Source organism: Mirounga angustirostris, unplaced genomic scaffold, assembly GCF_029215605.1.
Source record: "Mirounga angustirostris isolate CCGP_5_RB_7025 unplaced genomic scaffold, mMirAng1.0.hap1 SCAF_16, whole genome shotgun sequence".
Taxonomy (NCBI): domain Eukaryota; kingdom Metazoa; phylum Chordata; class Mammalia; order Carnivora; family Phocidae; genus Mirounga; species Mirounga angustirostris.
In genome coordinates, this window is record NW_026991724.1 from 56472426 (window position 1) to 56488606 (window position 16181).

A 16181-nucleotide genomic window follows, 5' to 3' on the forward strand; every position below is an offset into this window, starting at 1 on the left:
CCCACTGTCTTTTTTTTTTTTAGATTTTATTGACTTATTTGAGACAGCGAGCGAGTGACCGAGCGAGTGAGCGAGAGAGAGCATGGCGGGGAAGGGCAGAGGAAGAGGGAGAAGCAGGCTCCCTCCTGACCCTGGGATCATGACCTGAGCTGAGGGCAGATGCTTCACCGACTGAACCACCCAGACACCCCAACATTGCCCACTGTCTTAAGAGCTAAGGACTACAGCCAAATAGTTCCTTTTTTTTTTTTTTTAAGTAAACTATGTCCATTGTGGGTCTCAAACTCACAACCCCGAGATCAGGAGTCGCATGCTCTACCGACTGAGCCAGGCAGGCACCCCACCAAATAGTTCTTTTACTAACTGTGCTAGTGAGGTTCAATTGCTAAAGCAGACTTGTAGAACCCAAATATTGTGTGTTGCAGGAGAAGAATACAATATAGCAGCTGTCTAGCATTAAACTGAGAGTGTGTATCCCAGGCAAAAAGGTCTCTCTCCTTTCACACAACTTCCTAGATGGACTTTCTGTCTTGGGTCAGGAGTCACTCGCAAAGCCCCTCAGCTTCGGGAAACCCAAAACAGATCCTTGGCTGGGGTTTCTTAGTCCATGACGGGCATGTGGCAGAGGCCTCTGGAGGGTCATCATTCCCACGTTTACCAGTAAATAATGCTGAGAAGCTGGCACCAAGCTCTCCAGGACTGCTGGGACCCGTGGTTACAGAGCAACACTATTAATCAGTAGGTTTTATTGCACAAGCAGAGGTCAGTGTCGTGGGATACATTTTCATGTCAGCAGAATAGCTCAGACCAATTCCTGCTGGAACAAACCTCACAGCACCATACTCGACTAACCATCATGCATGGGCACAGTGCCACGTTCTTCAGGATTTGCAGTGGCTTTTGTGAAGCCACGGTCTCTATACCCAAAATCATTTTTGTCTCCTGGAAAAGCTGTGTGTGACTCACAGGCTCCTACTTAGCCAGGAAATGAAATTATCAGAAGGTCTGAAATGGCAGCTTTCCATTCTTTTTTTCACCACCCTCACTGATTTTGTCTCTAGGTAGGAAAATGTGTCTCTGCAAATTAAAAATGTAAATCCTGGTTTACCTACATTTTGACCAGCTTGCTGAGTTCATGATGCAGGTGAACCAGCGTGCTTCCTGCCAAATCGTATTTGGTGAAATTCGGGCAGCAGAAGCAAATTAACGGGAAATATGTAAAGTGAGGGGCAGCAGGGCAGGTTCCCTTGTGCAAAGACATAGAGGTGGGAGAGGCAGGTGCAGGAGTTGGAATCCAGCTCTGTCTCAGAAGCCCATTCCCTTTCCAGAAAACCATCTGAAGCTCCCTCAGCAGTGGTGAAGGTGCCTCCTTGTCTCAGGTTCATTGTGTGGAAGGGTACACACGAGGGTTTCAGCATTTTGGTTATCTGTTGCTGTGTAACAACATTGCCACAAATACAGCAGCTTCAGCAACACACCTTCACTATCTCATAGTTTCTGGGGCCAGGAACCCAAGCACTGCTGAGCAGGATCCTCTGTGGGCTGCCATCACCATATCAGCCAGGGCTGGGGTCTAATCTGAAGGTTCAGCTGGGGAAGGATCCACTTCCAAGCTGCAATGCAATTCTGACATGAACCACCCAGAGTTAGCAGACTTCACAGGATGAGGGTGCAGTGCCCACAAGACTGTCCTCGCTGCAGGCTCAGGTGTTCCAGAGTCACTTGCACCTCTGAACCAATATCTAAAATTTTGGAGAGTCCTACTACACCTGTCAGATTCATTAACTTGCTAGAAGCACTCAAGGAATTCAGGAAAGCACTATACTTATGATTATAGTTTTTCTTATAAAGGATACAAATCAAGACCACCTAGATGAAGAGACACATGGGGGAGTCTAAGAGGGCCCCCAAAGCAAAGTTTCCTGTATTCTCAGGATGTGTCACCAAGCAGGAAGCTCCCCGAATGTCCAGAGTTTTCATCGGAATTTCCTTACATAGGTGTGATTGATTGAATCATTGCCCACATGACTGACTCTGTCTCCAGCCCCCTCTCATCCCCAGAGGTCAAGGCTGTAACCCTGTAATCACATGGTTGGTCTTTCTGGCATCACCAGCCCCCATCCTGGGGCATCTCACTGACATAAACCCAGGTGTGGTACAAGGCACCCACCGTGAATAACAAAGATGCTCCTGTTACTCGAGAGATTCCAAGTACTTAGAGATTACCTCCCCGGAGCCAAGGACAAAGATCAGCCAAATTCTTTATTATATGACACAAGCCCACATGCTTGTTGGCGGGAGTCAATTCCTTACTGGCTGGAGACTATTCTCAGTTCCTTGCCAAGTGGGCTTCTCCAAAATGGGGAACTCACATCATCACGCAAGTGCACAATCATAGAAGGCAGGAAAGAGCCTGCTGTCTAGATGGTAGTTGTATTCTTCATTAACACGACTGCTGAAGTGACATCCTGTCTCCTTTGCTATATTCTGTAGGTTAGAAGCAAGTTTCCAAAACCAGGGGAGGGGATTACACGGAGGCACAAATACCAGGAGTGAGAATAATTGGTGGTCACAAGCCACAATGAAGGCTCACTCAAGCCCACAAACTTGTGTAAGGTCATGGGGGCAGTTTTGTGGAGAGAAGGGAGTGGGAGCAGAAGAGTGGCAGTCAAGAAAGGCAACCCAAGTGTCCTTCCACTGGAGAATGGATCAACAGATTGTGGTATGAACGTGCAATGAGTAATACTCAGCAGTAAAAAGGGAAGAAGGTACCAATGCGAGTAACATCCGGGATAAACCTCAGAAACAACATCTTCACATGGAAGCAGCCCACACAGGAGAATTCACGTGGTGTACTGCGTGTATATGAGTGCGTATGAGGAAGGGGCAAAAGTCATCCAAGGCGATACAAGTCAGAAAAAGGAATGATCTCAGGGGAAGGGTGGTTAGCTGGAGAGTGGCACAAAGAAAACTTCTGGAGTGCTAGAAATACTGTTTTTAATTGGACAGTGGTTATACCAAAGGAGATAGGTAGAGATAAGGTTTGTGCATCTTACTCTATGCAAATGATACCTCTTATTTAAAAAAAATAAATTTTTAGAAGAAGTAAACAAGTCTTCATTGGAGATTTGAGGAAAGGGATCCCCATTTGCTTAGTGCCTCAAGGGTCCTCTCTCCATCGTCCATCCCCTTGTTGGAAGTTCTTCCTTCCCAGGCTCCAGGTGCTCTCCTGGCTATGCCTTAAGGGTTGAGTACACACAGGTTTCCAGAGGCTGCTCCATCTGGCTGGAGGGACCCTCACTTAGGGCTCTGATGTTCAGCTCAGCATAAGTCACTCCATGGGGTTCCTCAGCTCTTGAGACCTGGGATGTTTTATCCTGAAGGGAAGCAAGGAGAAAAGGACCAAGTATTCCCGGGAAAGAGTGTTGGATTGTGAAGATTTAGCATTTGTAACAACAGTGTGGTTGACAGCTGTATTAGAAAGAGCCTCCTGCACTTTGAGTCTTGGTGCAGTCCCCTACCCTCTTGAGGGTTGGTGGGACCTAGGGACATGCATCTGTCAAACAGAGTTAAGTGAAAAGGATGGGCTGTCCTGTGTCTTCGTGTCCCAGACTAGGTGGTGAAAGACTGACTTCCATCTTGTTCACACCTGTCTATTTTCAGGTCCCTCACTCATGCTGATCAAGCCAGCTGCTGGGTTACGATCTGTCCTATGGAAAGGCCCACATGGTCAGGGTGGTCTCTGGCCAGCAGCCAGCAAGGAACTGAATCCTGCCAGCCACCACCTGAGTGAGTGAGTGTGGAAACAAATCCAAGCCTGAACCAGCCCTGGCCAAGCCCTTCATGCCAGCCTGTGAGACCAGTGTGAGTCACACCCAGATTCCTGACCTGCAGACACCGTGAGATCATAAGTGTTGCCTTAAGCCATTGTGTTTGGGGATCATTTGTTATGAAACCATAGATAACTCATACAAACAGCCACCAAAGAGAGTGTTAACCTGAAATGTACAGAATAGGTCAGTCCTTAAGCACAGAAAGCTAGTGGTGGTCAGGTGCTTGGGGTGGGGGTATGGGCATGCAGAGAGTGCTTAAAGGCTGTGGGGTTTCCTCTGGGGTGATGAAAATGTTCTGGAACTAGATAATGGTGATTTTTGCACAACATTGTGAATATTCCAACAATTGCTAACTTGTACAGGTTAAACGGTGAGTTTTGTGTTATATGCATTTTGCCACCATTTTTAAAAAAATTGAAGTGTAAATGGAAACAATAAGGGTCACTATTGATACCTGCAGGTTGTAGTTTGCAGGTACTTCATGGTAGGTGGTTGCCATATTTTCATAAATAGCATGAAGAGGTGGGGCACATTATCCCCATTGTCCAGATGAAGAAACAGAGGCTCAGGGTGGGAAAGTCACTGGCCCGAGATTATAACAGATAGTTTATAATCATAGCAGCTTCAGGAGCACTGAATGCTTACACCATGCCTGGGATCCTACTGATCATTGTGTGGCTCTGAGCTCATTAAATCATCCCATTCATCCCAGAAAGAAGGTGATGTGCATCCCATGTCACATGGGGAAATGTCCCCAGAAAGGACAAGTGATGGGATGAAGGTCCCCTGGCCAGAGAAGGCACAGAAAATTTCAGACCAGATTGTCCTGGAAAGTAGAGCAAGGGTGGGGGTAGAGGAAAGCAGAGACCCAAACCATTGACAAAACTGGAGGGAGTGACGGAGAGCTTGGGTTGAGGGGATGACGGGAAATGGCCACAGCGGAAACTCACCCAGGCAGGAGAGCAGCTCATCATAGCTGCGGGTGGATCTGGAAAGGAAAAATTCTGCTGTTGCTTCACCCCTAGGCTCCGGGGTTAAGTCTGCACGCACACACGTGTGTGCACACACCATACAAATAGAAATACACACACACATGTACCCACCACCACTTCCTTTCTCAGGCTGAATACTTGTCCCCACTTCTTCAGGTTCCTTAGAGTGGGACCTAAGAGAAAGAGTGAAGCATTAGAGGTAAAGGAAATTGGTAAAGGTAAAAGGAATCGGGATCATTGTGGGTAGATGGAGGTGAGGTGCCAAGCAAGATCATGTGTAAACCAAAGTACCCCCCACTTACTCGACGCTCATACACCCCTCCCTGGGGTCCCTGAGTCATTTGGGTGCTCAGCAAAGTCTTGAGAGGTGAGGAGGGGAAGTGGTTGGGGGCAGTGTGGTCCATGAGGAAAGGATCCAAGGAAAGAACACTGAGTGAGAAGTGGAGGGTGGTTGTAAGAAGGGAGGACATGGAGAGACACAGGATGGTTGCTGGGGCTGCTTGGGGCCACATAAAATGTTGAGGTAAGAAAGAAGGTCTTGAGTAGTCAAGGCAGCAATGGAGGAAGAGTTAAGTATGGGCGTATGGGATCCTCTGAGTAGCTCTACCGTTTGGTCATCTTGTCCAGAGCTGCCCCTGCGGATAAAAGAGAGACAGGATCAACCCTGTGGTGTTACTTTCCCATTCTATTTCTCCCATTTCCTCCCAAATATTTAGCTGTTGTTTTCCTGAACTCACCACATCGGGTGTATTTCCAGATGAAGAAGGTTCCAAGGAGGAAGAGAAAGGTGAAGATGACAATGAGGGTGATCCCAGTGGTCCCTGGGGAGAGGTGAGGGGTTAAGAGGGCCCACGGTTTCCTGAGACACTCTCTGGTGCCTCAGTGTGTCTCCATCGATTGAGTTCCTACCACATGCTGGAGAGCTCACTACGTTTTTTTCATACTTACAAGTATCCTGGGAGAGAGACAGAGTGATGCCCATTTTACAGATGCAGAAGCTGAACGTCAGAGGGTTGAAGTACTATTTCCAAAGTGGCCCAGCTACCGAGGTGGCAGAGCTGTGCCTCTGATCCTCCCCACCTTGGAAGACCTTGTACTGAGCCACAGCCTTCAGGCATCACCAACAGATAGACATCCTCAAGAATTTTCCCAGGGGTGGATAACTCATAGCTGCACAAGGACATCTCATCCCACGGGTGAATGACTGTATGTCCCAGGAAGCTCGACTCTCTTACCTAGCTCTGTTTCTGCCATCTTGGGAGACTTCCTTTCAGTTTTACCTAGAAGACGGAATTCTTGAGTTAAGTTTTAAATTTAATGAAAAATTTTTTACTCTTTTTAAAAAAAAATTTTAAATTTTATTATGTTATGTTAGTCACCATACAATACATCATTAGTTTTTGATGTAGTGATCCAGGATCCATTGTTTTCGTATAACACCCAGTGCTCCATGCAGTACATGCCCTCCTTAATACCCATCACTGGGCTAAACCATCCCCCCCACCCCTCCCCTCTAACACCCTCTGTTTCTCGGAGTCCATAGTCTCTCATGGTTCGTCTCCCCCTCCGATTCCCCCCCCCGTCATTTTTCCCTTCCTTCTCCTAATGTCCTCCATGCTATTCCTTATGTTCCACAAATAAGTGAAACCATATGATCATTGACTTTCTCTGCTTGACTTATTTCACATAGCAAAATCTCCTCCAGTCCCATCCGTGTGGATGTAAAAGTTGGGTATGCATCCACTCTGATGGCTGAGTAATATTCCATTGTATATGTGAACCACATCTTTATCCATTCGTCTGTTGAAGGGCATCTCGGCTCTTTCCACAGTTTGGCTATTGCTGACATTGCTGCTATGAACATTGGGGTGCATATGGCCCTTCTTTTCACTACATCTGTGTCTTTAGGGTAAATACCCAGGAGTGCAATTGCTGGGTCATAGGGTAGCTCTATTTTTAACTTTTTGAGGCACCTCCACACTGTTTTCCAAAGTGGCTGTACCAACTTGCATTCCCACCAACAGTGTAAGAGGGTTCCCCTTTCTCCACACCCTCTCCAACATTTGTTGTTTCTTGCCTTGTCAATTTTTGCCATTCTAACTGGTGTAAGGTGGTATCTCCATCAAATTTAAATAAAATTTAAAACTCTATACATTATTTATTTATTTTTTTAAAGATTTTATTTATCTATTTGACAGAGAGAGACACAGTGAGAGAGGGAACAGAAGCAGGGGGAGAGGGAGAGGGAGAAGCAGGCCTCCCGCTAAGCAGGGAGCCCGATGCAGGGCTGGATCCTAGGACCCGGGATCATGACCTGAGCCGAAGGCAGACGCTTAATGACTGAGCCACCCAGGCGCCCCCACATCTGGGCGCCATTGATATTCGGGGCTGGATAGTTCTTGGTGGGGAGGGGTCCTGGGCATCACAGGGTGTTTTGCAGCTTCCGTGGTCTCTGCCTCCTAGATGCCGGGAGCATCCTCTATCCCCCATCCCCAGCAGTGACCACCAAAAATGTCGAAAGGGTTTATAAAAAGCTCTGGCGAATCCCAAAGGGAAACTCTTGGGCTCCGTTTGCAGTAGTCTGTCAGTGCACCTCTATTCAGTCATCTCCCTGCCACCCCCCACCCCCCACTCCCCAGATGACACCCTCCTGTCTTCCTCAGCCTGTTGCCCTTGGTGACAGTTGTCAGGGTTTGAACAGTTGCTGAAGGAACACGGGAAAGGTGGTGATTGGGCTTGACAACAGCTTCCTGGGTCCTTCCAGTTGAGCCGTTCTGTCACTGATGTACTCAAGCTGGGAGCAGCATATCAAGAAACTCAGAGGGTTCCTTATATGCCAAGGATAAAGAAGAGAAAAAACAAATGACTCACCAGTTGTGGAATAACCTGAAATTATTTAAAATGTCCGCCTTTCTACAGAGAGCAGATCCAACCTACAATATTTTTCTTCCGGTTTTGTCTCTTTGAGCGTCATGTTTTGAAGACCATCTCATCTGTGCTTAACCTTGTCACGTGCAATTGAGCTGAGTTAAAGACACAGACGTGCACCCTTGGCCTTTTTAGAACCTGGAAGGCCTTAGGAGGTCATGTAATTCTCCACTAATATTTGTAATTCATTGTAACAATGAGGATATTTACTGTTACCATCTGAGGGGTACACTCCTCAGATGTTCTCTGTTTCCTGGAAAGTCTGGCATTAGGAGTGCAGCTCTTGATAAAGCTGTTTTGCCATGCAGAGGGGGATGTTTGGGGTGTTCATAATGATAAGAATAGTAAAGACTTAGATGACTTCAATGACACTTGCTGTCCACCAGACAGTTTAGAAAGGATTTAGGTCCTTTAACTCCTCAAAATCTCACCATGAGTCCCTTGTGTAGGTCCTACTCTCAGTCCCGTTTAAACAGGTACAGAAACTGAGGCAGACAGAAGCTAAGTAATCTATAGGAAGATAGCTTGTTAACTAACTAAAATCCAAATGCTTGTAATTACTTGCAAAACAAGAGCAGGTACACACTCCTCCAGACAGGGGGGCCATCTACCTAAGTGACAGGTGCTCATCCCTGTTCAAATGGCTGTGGTTGTTTGAATGTTCTTCCCTTTCTCCCAATTACCTGACTTATCCCTGGGGGGAATGTCCTTCACATTGACCTAGGAGGCAATGGAGTAGCTGGATCTTAGATGCAGGAAAGGTTTCCCTGGACCCGTGAATTCCCTGCCTCACTCCTGGGCTCTGTGGCCCCACCCTGGGGTAGAGAGAAAACTCCTTTACCCCGTGCTGCTGCCGGTGGTCTCCAGATCAACCTCAGGACCTTGGAATTTTCTTGCTCTGTCCAGGGCTCTGCCATTCTGTAGCAAACACCCTTGCTGAGCAGATACCCCACCGTTATTAGCTGTCTTAGTCCCTTTGGGCTGCTCTAAGAGCATGCCACAGGCTGGGGGGCTGATGAACAACAGACGTCTTTTTCTCACAGGTCTGGAGACCAGAAATCTGAGATCAGGGCACCAGCATGGTCGAGGGGTGGGGGGTGGGGCTCTTTTGGGTGGCAGAAGGGGCCAAGGGAGCTTCTGGGGTCTCCTTTTATAAGGGCACTAGTCCCGTCATGAGGACTCCACCCTTAAGACCTAAGCATCTCCCAAAGGCCCCGCCTCCTAATGATGTCACATTAGGGGTTAGAATTTCAACATGAAATTGCAGGGGTGGGGGACACAAATTTCAGACCATAGGATCAGAGGGTAGCTCCTCTCCCTTCTTTTAGGAACTGCTCATTCCCCCCTACATTCGAGTCACCCTGGATGGTGCTGGGGTTTTTCTTGCACAGCATTCTCTCATGAGCATTTCCTAGGATCGATCTAGAGGCTAAGCTGACCAGGACTGTTCACAGCCCTCCCCAGTCCCTTTGTCTGTCTGTCTGTGTGTCTGTCTGTTTTGAACTGGGTCTGGGAAGGAGGGTCAGATGCTTCTCCAGGAGTAAAATTTGTGAGCTGCTCATAAATTCAGCTCGTAAAAGCCATGCTCTCTGCCCAAAAGAGGGAGCTGGTCCCCACTAAAAGAGCACCATAAGGACACAAACAAGTGTCAGAGGGGAAAAGAATCCGGGCAACACTCCGGTCCCTCATTCCAGTTTCTGAAGCAGGTGGCATCCATGCGCTTCCCACGATTTACTGGCCCACGATCCCAGTGGTTTCTAGCCACGCATAGTCCGGACTCCGTGGGACACTTGCCAGTGTCTGGAGGTGATGTGGTTGTCGCAGTTGGCAAAGGAGACTTGTAGCAGGTGGAGGTCAGAGATCCAGCTGAACATCCTATGATGCACAGGATGCACCGTTCTCCCCCCCTCCCCCAAAAAAGAATTATGCAGCAAAAAATGTCAGTAGTGCCCGGTTGGGAAACACTGAATGACCTCTTTAATCCCAAGGGCTGATCTATTCCCCTCACTTTCCCGAGGTCACGTCAAGGTAGGTGCTTTTCACTTGCAAGCAAGTGTCTTGAATACAGTCCTCAAAACTATCCATTATAATTGATCGCTTACATTCTCTCTCCTTCCTACAGAAGTTGAATGGGTCGGAGGTGTGCATTGCTGCCTCCCCCCCACTTGACAGATGAGGGAAAGGCAGGCAAAGAACTGAGTGGAGGAATATTCACAGCAAGCGCCAGAGCTGTGGTTTTAACTCAGGTCCACTGACTTCACCTGTTGTCGTCTCCTGCGTGGCATTTCTCAGGAGCCCCGAATCCCGGCACCATGAGCTTTTTGGAAATTCCAGGTTCTCTGTTTACTGCCCTGTGCAGGTATGACTGGTCCTCATGTCCATACTGGGGTGCTCAGCCCCCATCCAGGAGGATGCCTGGTTCCTACTGGCCTCTCTTCCTCCGCTTGTCCTGGACAAATTCAGGCGTCAAAAATAGCCCTAGTGCACAAGGGTCAAAAAACATCCCTTTCCTGAACAAACCAACAGAACCCTTGTGCACCGTAGGTAGCAACGTAGAACATGGCCACTATGAAAAACAGTATGGTGGCGGGTCCCCCAAAATTTAAAGGTAGAACTATCCTAAGATCCAGCAATCCCAGTTCTGAGTATACATCCAAAAGAATTGGTAGCCACTAGGTGGCCAGTAGCCAAATAGGTGGAAAGGACCCAAATGTCCATCAGCTGAGGAATAGGTAAACGACATGTGGTCTGCCCATAAAATGGAACGTTATCAGCCTCAACAAGGAAGGAAATCCAGCTATATGCTATGGTATGGATGAACCTTGAGAACGTATTTCGGAGTGAGAAAAGCCAGTCACAGAATGACAAATACCGTATGATTCCAGTGAGGTAAGGTTCCTGGATTAGTCAGATATATTGAGACAATGTAGGATAGTGGGAGCCAGGGGCTGGGGTGGGGGAGGGGTGCAGAGAGGCTATCTGATGGGGACAGAGTTTCAGTTCTGCAAGATGAAGGGCGCTCTGGAGGTGGGTAACTTATACGTTATGCACTTTTGCCATGGTTTTTTAAAAAAATCATTCCTCTCGACAGAAAGGGCTCGGCAGGAAGAGAAAAGCTCGACTCAGCTGAGCTAAAAGGCAAGAGTGCTAGAGTCCCAATGAAAATGGAACACAGATCTTGCTGCAGTCTCTGAGTCTTTCTCAGGAAGATCCTCCTGGGCTCTGTTACTCTCTGCCCCCTCCTCTGCCTTTTGGTTAGAACCTCCTCCTGCATAACCCCAGGAGGTGTCATTCACATTTTAGTCTAAATGAATTATGCCCTGCCCAGGAGATATGCGATGGTTTTGTGGCTACATCTTATTTTCCTAGTGGGGGTCAATTATTGCAAATCCCCCCTCCCTGAAGCCTGTCCCCCCAGAGTACCTACAGTGGGAAGCCCCCACCCAGCCTCCTTTTATGTGGTTCTCCACCATCTCTGCTCCCTGTCTTGGCAGAAGATCCTCTACACGGTTCCACAGAATCCTGGCCCTCCCTTCCTAATGATTTCTCCAAGCTGCAGAGTCTTGTGGAGACAGACTGTGCCCTCACTGCACTCCCTCAGGTCCCAGCACCTCAGCAGGCAGGTAATCCAGCTGCGGTCCTCCTGACAGTGCAAACCTCACCTGTCACCCGGATCTCAAGATGATCGCTAGGGTGCGAAGCCCAGAAAGGAATCCCTGTCTGGAAGTACACACAGCTGTAATTCCCGGCATCACTGACTGTCACAGTCCGGAGGGAGAAGTCCGTCTCCTTCCCTGCAGGACTCTGGACCTGTATGGGCCCTGCCGCTCCCGCCTTCAGTAGAGCGAACATTACAGTCTCGTAAACACTGGCTGGCCCCTGACATTGCAGGGTCACGTTTTCTCCTGCGGTCACCTCACCCCTTTGGTGGGCTTGGAGGGAAGGTTTTGGTAAATCTCCTGGAAGAAAAGGAGGGCACCAAGGTCATGGGGAGCAGCCCGGGGTCCCCCACCCTCCCTTGTTTTCCTGGCAAGGGTTCCCGCCAAGTGGGGGAAATGACAGATCCCTGGTCTCACCCTCTTTCCACTCTGACTGTGGGAAGATTTCCCCAGCAAGCCCTGGCTGAAGCTGAGCCAGGCCAGTCTGTTCTGTGTTTCTCCATCTCCCCTTGTTCCCTCCCTCCCTCGGGTTCCTCCCCCACACCTGTCCCTGCAAGACCCTATGTCCCTCCGAGGCACCTCCTCACCTGTCACCAGCAGTAGGAGGACGTCACTGGGCTGTGAACGTATGTACGGGCTCCCTCGTCTGTAGTACTCACAGGCGTACTCTCCAGCATTGTCGCTGTTTAGGCCAGTGAGGTGAAATTCAGCCAGGCCCTCTGTGGAAGCCCGTGATTGCACAGACTGCAAATGAACTTTTCCCTTTCTGAGAACAAAGTTGACATTCTTGGTAGAAGTCCAGCATTGCAGCGTCACATTACTCTTGCGAGACACCACCGAGCTGGGCCAGGCCCTGAGGGAGGGCTTGGGAAGGGACTCTGGAAGGAAGCAGATTTGGGGATGGGATTTGGTGCCCTTGTCTGCTCTCAGGAAACCCCTTGAAGGAAAGAGAAGGGACACAGGGAGTTTGGAGTGAAGGGGAGGGAGGGTCTGACTGAAGGAACTCACCATCAGTTGTCCTGCTTCCTTGGCCAGCACACAGCCCTGCAAGAGAACCGTCCATGAGACATGAGCATCCACCTGGAGCCCCGTCCCGAGGGGCCTCCCCGGGGGCTGCCGCTGAGCCCTGTCATCATGCTCAGTGGCAGTCCCAGCCTCCTGCTGGAAAACCCATCTGGCATGGATGCTGGCTTGCCCCTTATGTTAACTTCCTAGGACTGCTGGTGTTACAGATTGTCACAAGTTTAGTGGCTCGTGATGACACAGATTTATTACCTTGCCGTTCCGTGGGTTAGAGAAATCCAACAACACAAGTCCCACTGGCTCAAACCAGGGTGTCTTCGGGGCTGTGTTCCTTCTGGGGGCTCTAGATGACAACCCATTTCCTGGCCTTTCACAGCTTCTAGAGGCGCCTGCACCCCTTGGTAGTGGCCTTTTCCTCTGGCTCTAAAACTAGGAATCGTTGGCGCATTGACACCCTCTTCTGCCTCTTTTGCTACCCTGGGGATCACGTGGTTGGTTACACTGTGACCACCCAGATAATCCAGAAGAAGCTCCCTACTTTAAGGCCAACTGATAAGCAACTTTAATCCCTCCTGCCACCTTGCATTTCCTTTGCCACACAAAGGAACATGTCCACAGCTCCTGGGAGTCAAGATATGGACATCCTCCATACCACAGTCTCTGTCATTTCTCACATTGTCCCACTTCACTGTCCCAGAGTCATCTCTCCTCACAATGGCCCCAGGACTTTGGATGGCCTTGCCATTTTGCCTCAGAACCCAACGATTTCCCCCACCACCCATCCTTTATCCATCCACCCTATTCGTCTGTTGTATCCTGTGATATCCTCTCTAGATTTGATGGTGAAGAGAGGATAAGGGACACTACACTTGGCTCCTGATCATCCCTGTTACCCTAAATGTGTCACTCGGGGTGTCTCCTGAGCGTGTCAACATTGTAGAGGGCACAGGACCCACCCTTCCCCTGGTGCCATGGCTTCTTGAGTGTGAGAGAAATCTTAATAATGACAAAAACCATTTGGCTGGGGGGAAAAGAAACCACTTAGGTTTTAAAGACACCTATTATTCCTGATGCTCTTGGGTTCATAAGAGATCTGGAATCACTAGAATTTAAGCCCCTTGAGTGCAGAGAATACATCCTCACTACCTAGAATGCAGTGTGGACTTTGGCAGATGTTCAACAAATACATGTTGACCAATAGAGTTGGTCTTATGTAAAGAGTGTCATTTACAAAGATTTCTGAAATAATGATTTCAGAAATAATGATTTCCCAAATTCCCTCCCAACGCAACAGCATAACCATCCATATCAACTGAGAGCGGAGGAAGGAGTGGGGAGAGCCCTACCCTATGATAAGGGACATCTAGCTACCGAGAACGCAGTCCTTTGCATGGAGAAGCTTCTGTCTGCCCTTGGGGAATGGCCTAAATGCATCCCTGACATTACGGTTGGCCATGAGTCCTCTCCTTGGTACCCCGGAGGAAATCTCAAAAATCTAAGATTGGTATTGCCTGGAAGGGTGAGGTGTATGTTCCCTGGTGGCCTTCCTTTCAGATCTAGACCAATTGATCCTAAGAAAAGTGAGTTCATACAGTATTTATCTTTCTGTCTCTGACTTGTTTCACTTCGTGTAATACCCTCAAGGTCCATCCATGTTGTCACAAATGGTGGGATTTCCTTCTTCCTCACGGCTGAATAATACGGACCACATCTTCTGTAACCATCTATCCATGGATGGACACTTAGGTCATTTCCATGCCTTGGCTGCTGGGAATAATGCTGCAGTGAACATGGGGATGCAGACATCCCTTCAATTTCATGTTTTCATTTCCTTTAGATATATAACCCCAAAGTGGGGTTGATGATCATATGGTAGTTCTACTTTTAGCTTTTTTAAAAATTATTATTAGAAAGAGAGAGAGCACGAGCATGTGGGGGAGGGGCAGAGGGAGGGGGAGAGAGAGAATCTCAAGCAGGCTCTGTGCTCAGTGAGGAGCCCAACCTAGGACTTGATCTCATGACCTGAGATCATGACCTGAGCTGAAATCAAGAGTTAGATGCCCAACCGACTGAGCCACCCAGGCACCCCTATTTTTAACTTTTTGAGGAACCTTCATACTGTCTTCTGCAGTGACTGCACTAGTTTGCATTCCCACCAACAGTGTGTGAGTCCCTAGTCTCCATGTCTTCACCAACACCTCTTGTCTTCTTGATGAGAGCCATTCTGACAGGTGTTGAATGGTAGGTAACAAAGACCATGTAACCCCAGAGCCTGTCTATCAGGCCCTTCACAGGAGAAGGTTGCTGGCACCTACTAAGATCATTGGATCCACTGCTCATTTACCTTCTTGAGGTTTTTCTAACCATGACTCCCTTCATCCACCCTCCAGACATTTCCACCCCCCGACCCCAAAATTAGGACCTTTTAATTCCTTCGTATGGCCCAATGGAAAATTATGGTCTCTGGCACTGTGCAGACCAGAATTGGAATTCAGCTTCTCCGCTTAGCAGCAGAGTGACCTTGGCAGGTACTTCAGCTGTGACTTTCAGATTCCTTGAATGCAGTATGGGGAAGAGAATTATTTGGGAGACTTTCTCTAAGAGATGTAAGATGACTTCAGGTCAATGACAGGAGAGGAAGTGTCACTGAGCCTGTGTGAGAAAGTCTGTCTTCTCGGTTCTTGGCACTCTCTCAGATCCCATGGAAGAATACCACTGCCGAGTGCTAGACTGAAGCCGGCTTTCTGCATTCACTGCTACCTCTCAGAAACAGGACCTGTGGAAACTGTGGCCCAGAGGCGAACAGGGTCTGTTTTTGATGAGGGACACTGATTTTCCATTAATAGAAGTGTTTTACAGATTTTCTTTTAAAATAGAGTTGAGTACAAAAACAATAATACAAAAACCTGGGGAATTTAGAGAGGAAGATCACATAGGAAAGAATACAGAGGTCACGTACATAGGGAAAAATGTCATGGGGAAGTTCAGGGATGACTGAGTTTGGGGAAACAGGAAAATGTGTGTAAAGCACCCAACATGTCCCTTGTACATAATTTGTATTCAGGAAATGGAAGGTTCTAGTCTGTGTTTATTAACCCCACACCATTACCCACCCCACAGGCCCCACCAACTCCAGCTGCTGCCACAGCCCAGCCCCACCCGTCCAGTGGCTGCCCTCCTCCGTGACTTACCAGTGCAGAGCAGAGCCAAGAGTTGGGGCATCATGGCAGCACCCACAAGCCTCTTCCAAGGATCTTCCTTCAGTCTTGCTGGTGGTGCGAAGCCAAGATGTCCGCTTGACTCCAGGACGTGCAGGAACAGCTTTGCCCCTGGTTTTTCAGTCCTCCACTCTGCATACCCAGAGTTTCTGTCTTCTAGTCTCTATCAGGAAATGACTATTGCAACACACTCTCAAACCACTTCCCACAGGCTTGATGCACTGAGTCCTCCCAACAGCCCAGAGGTCAGCCATCCACTTCCAGGGCATAGCCGTGAGTATGCAGAGCATGCGAGACACTGCTAACTGGACTTCAATCACCATCGTCCCCTTCTGCACTGTGACAGCAAATACCTGGGCTCCCAGCGATCCAGAATAAGAATACATTTCTCTAGGGGCGCCTAGGTGGCTCAGTCGCTTGAGCATCTGACTCTTGGGTTCAGCTCAGGTCGTGATTTCAGGGTCATGAGATGGAGCCCCACATTGGGCTCTGCACTCCACGGGGTGTCTGCTTCTCTCTCTCCCTCTT

General features: G+C 48.6%; 1 protein-coding gene and 1 long non-coding RNA gene across 10 annotated transcripts in view; one reads left to right on the top strand and one right to left on the bottom strand.

The window, feature by feature from the left end:
- Positions 1-16181, top strand: part of LOC123856153 (uncharacterized) — a 73766-nt gene that overhangs the window by 45850 nt on the left and 11735 nt on the right. For 4 of the 7 annotated variants that reach the window (XR_010408127.1, XR_010408121.1, XR_010408123.1 and 1 more), the window contains 2 exons: positions 3664-10112; positions 15556-15926. This is a non-coding gene — a long non-coding RNA (uncharacterized LOC123856153). Of the gene's footprint in view, positions 1-23; positions 10113-15555; positions 15927-16181 lie in introns of all 7 variants that reach the window. The other 3 variants (XR_010408125.1, XR_010408122.1, XR_010408126.1) reach the window with 3 other exon arrangements.
- On the bottom strand, positions 2981-15757 carry LOC123856139 (T-cell-interacting, activating receptor on myeloid cells protein 1-like). 3 transcript variants are annotated; one of them, XM_064580895.1, is made up of 10 exons: positions 15627-15757; positions 12421-12456; positions 12000-12290; positions 11416-11712; positions 6061-6105; positions 5563-5646; positions 5433-5460; positions 4937-4998; positions 4784-4821; positions 2981-3377 (listed from the first exon to the last, which is right to left on the bottom strand). In XM_064580895.1, exons 1-10 carry the CDS (start codon positions 15658-15660, stop codon positions 3234-3236), a joined length of 1059 nt encoding a protein of 352 aa, XP_064436965.1. In that variant the 5' UTR covers positions 15661-15757; the 3' UTR covers positions 2981-3233. The 3 variants fall into 3 exon arrangements, 2 of the variants coding, with proteins under 2 accessions (XP_064436965.1, XP_064436966.1); XM_064580896.1 differs by having other exon boundaries at positions 3179-3377; positions 4784-4837; XR_010408113.1 differs by lacking the exon at positions 2981-3377 and having other exon boundaries at positions 4783-4998; positions 5128-5646.

What these genes read in the sequence shown, in the direction of transcription:
- LOC123856139 (XM_064580895.1), bottom strand. Translation starts at nt 15,660, where the DNA reads ATGATGCCCCAACTCTTGGCTCTGCTCTGCACTG. An exon ending in CTTGGCTCTGCTCTGCACTG is followed by an intron (nt 12,457 to 15,626) that starts GTAAGTCACGGA and finishes GTTCTCTTGCAG; the next exon opens with GGCTGTGTGCTGGCCAAGGA. An exon ending in CCTCCTACTGCTGGTGACAG is followed by an intron (nt 11,713 to 11,999) that starts GTGAGGAGGTGC and finishes CTTTTCTTCCAG; the next exon opens with GAGATTTACCAAAACCTTCC.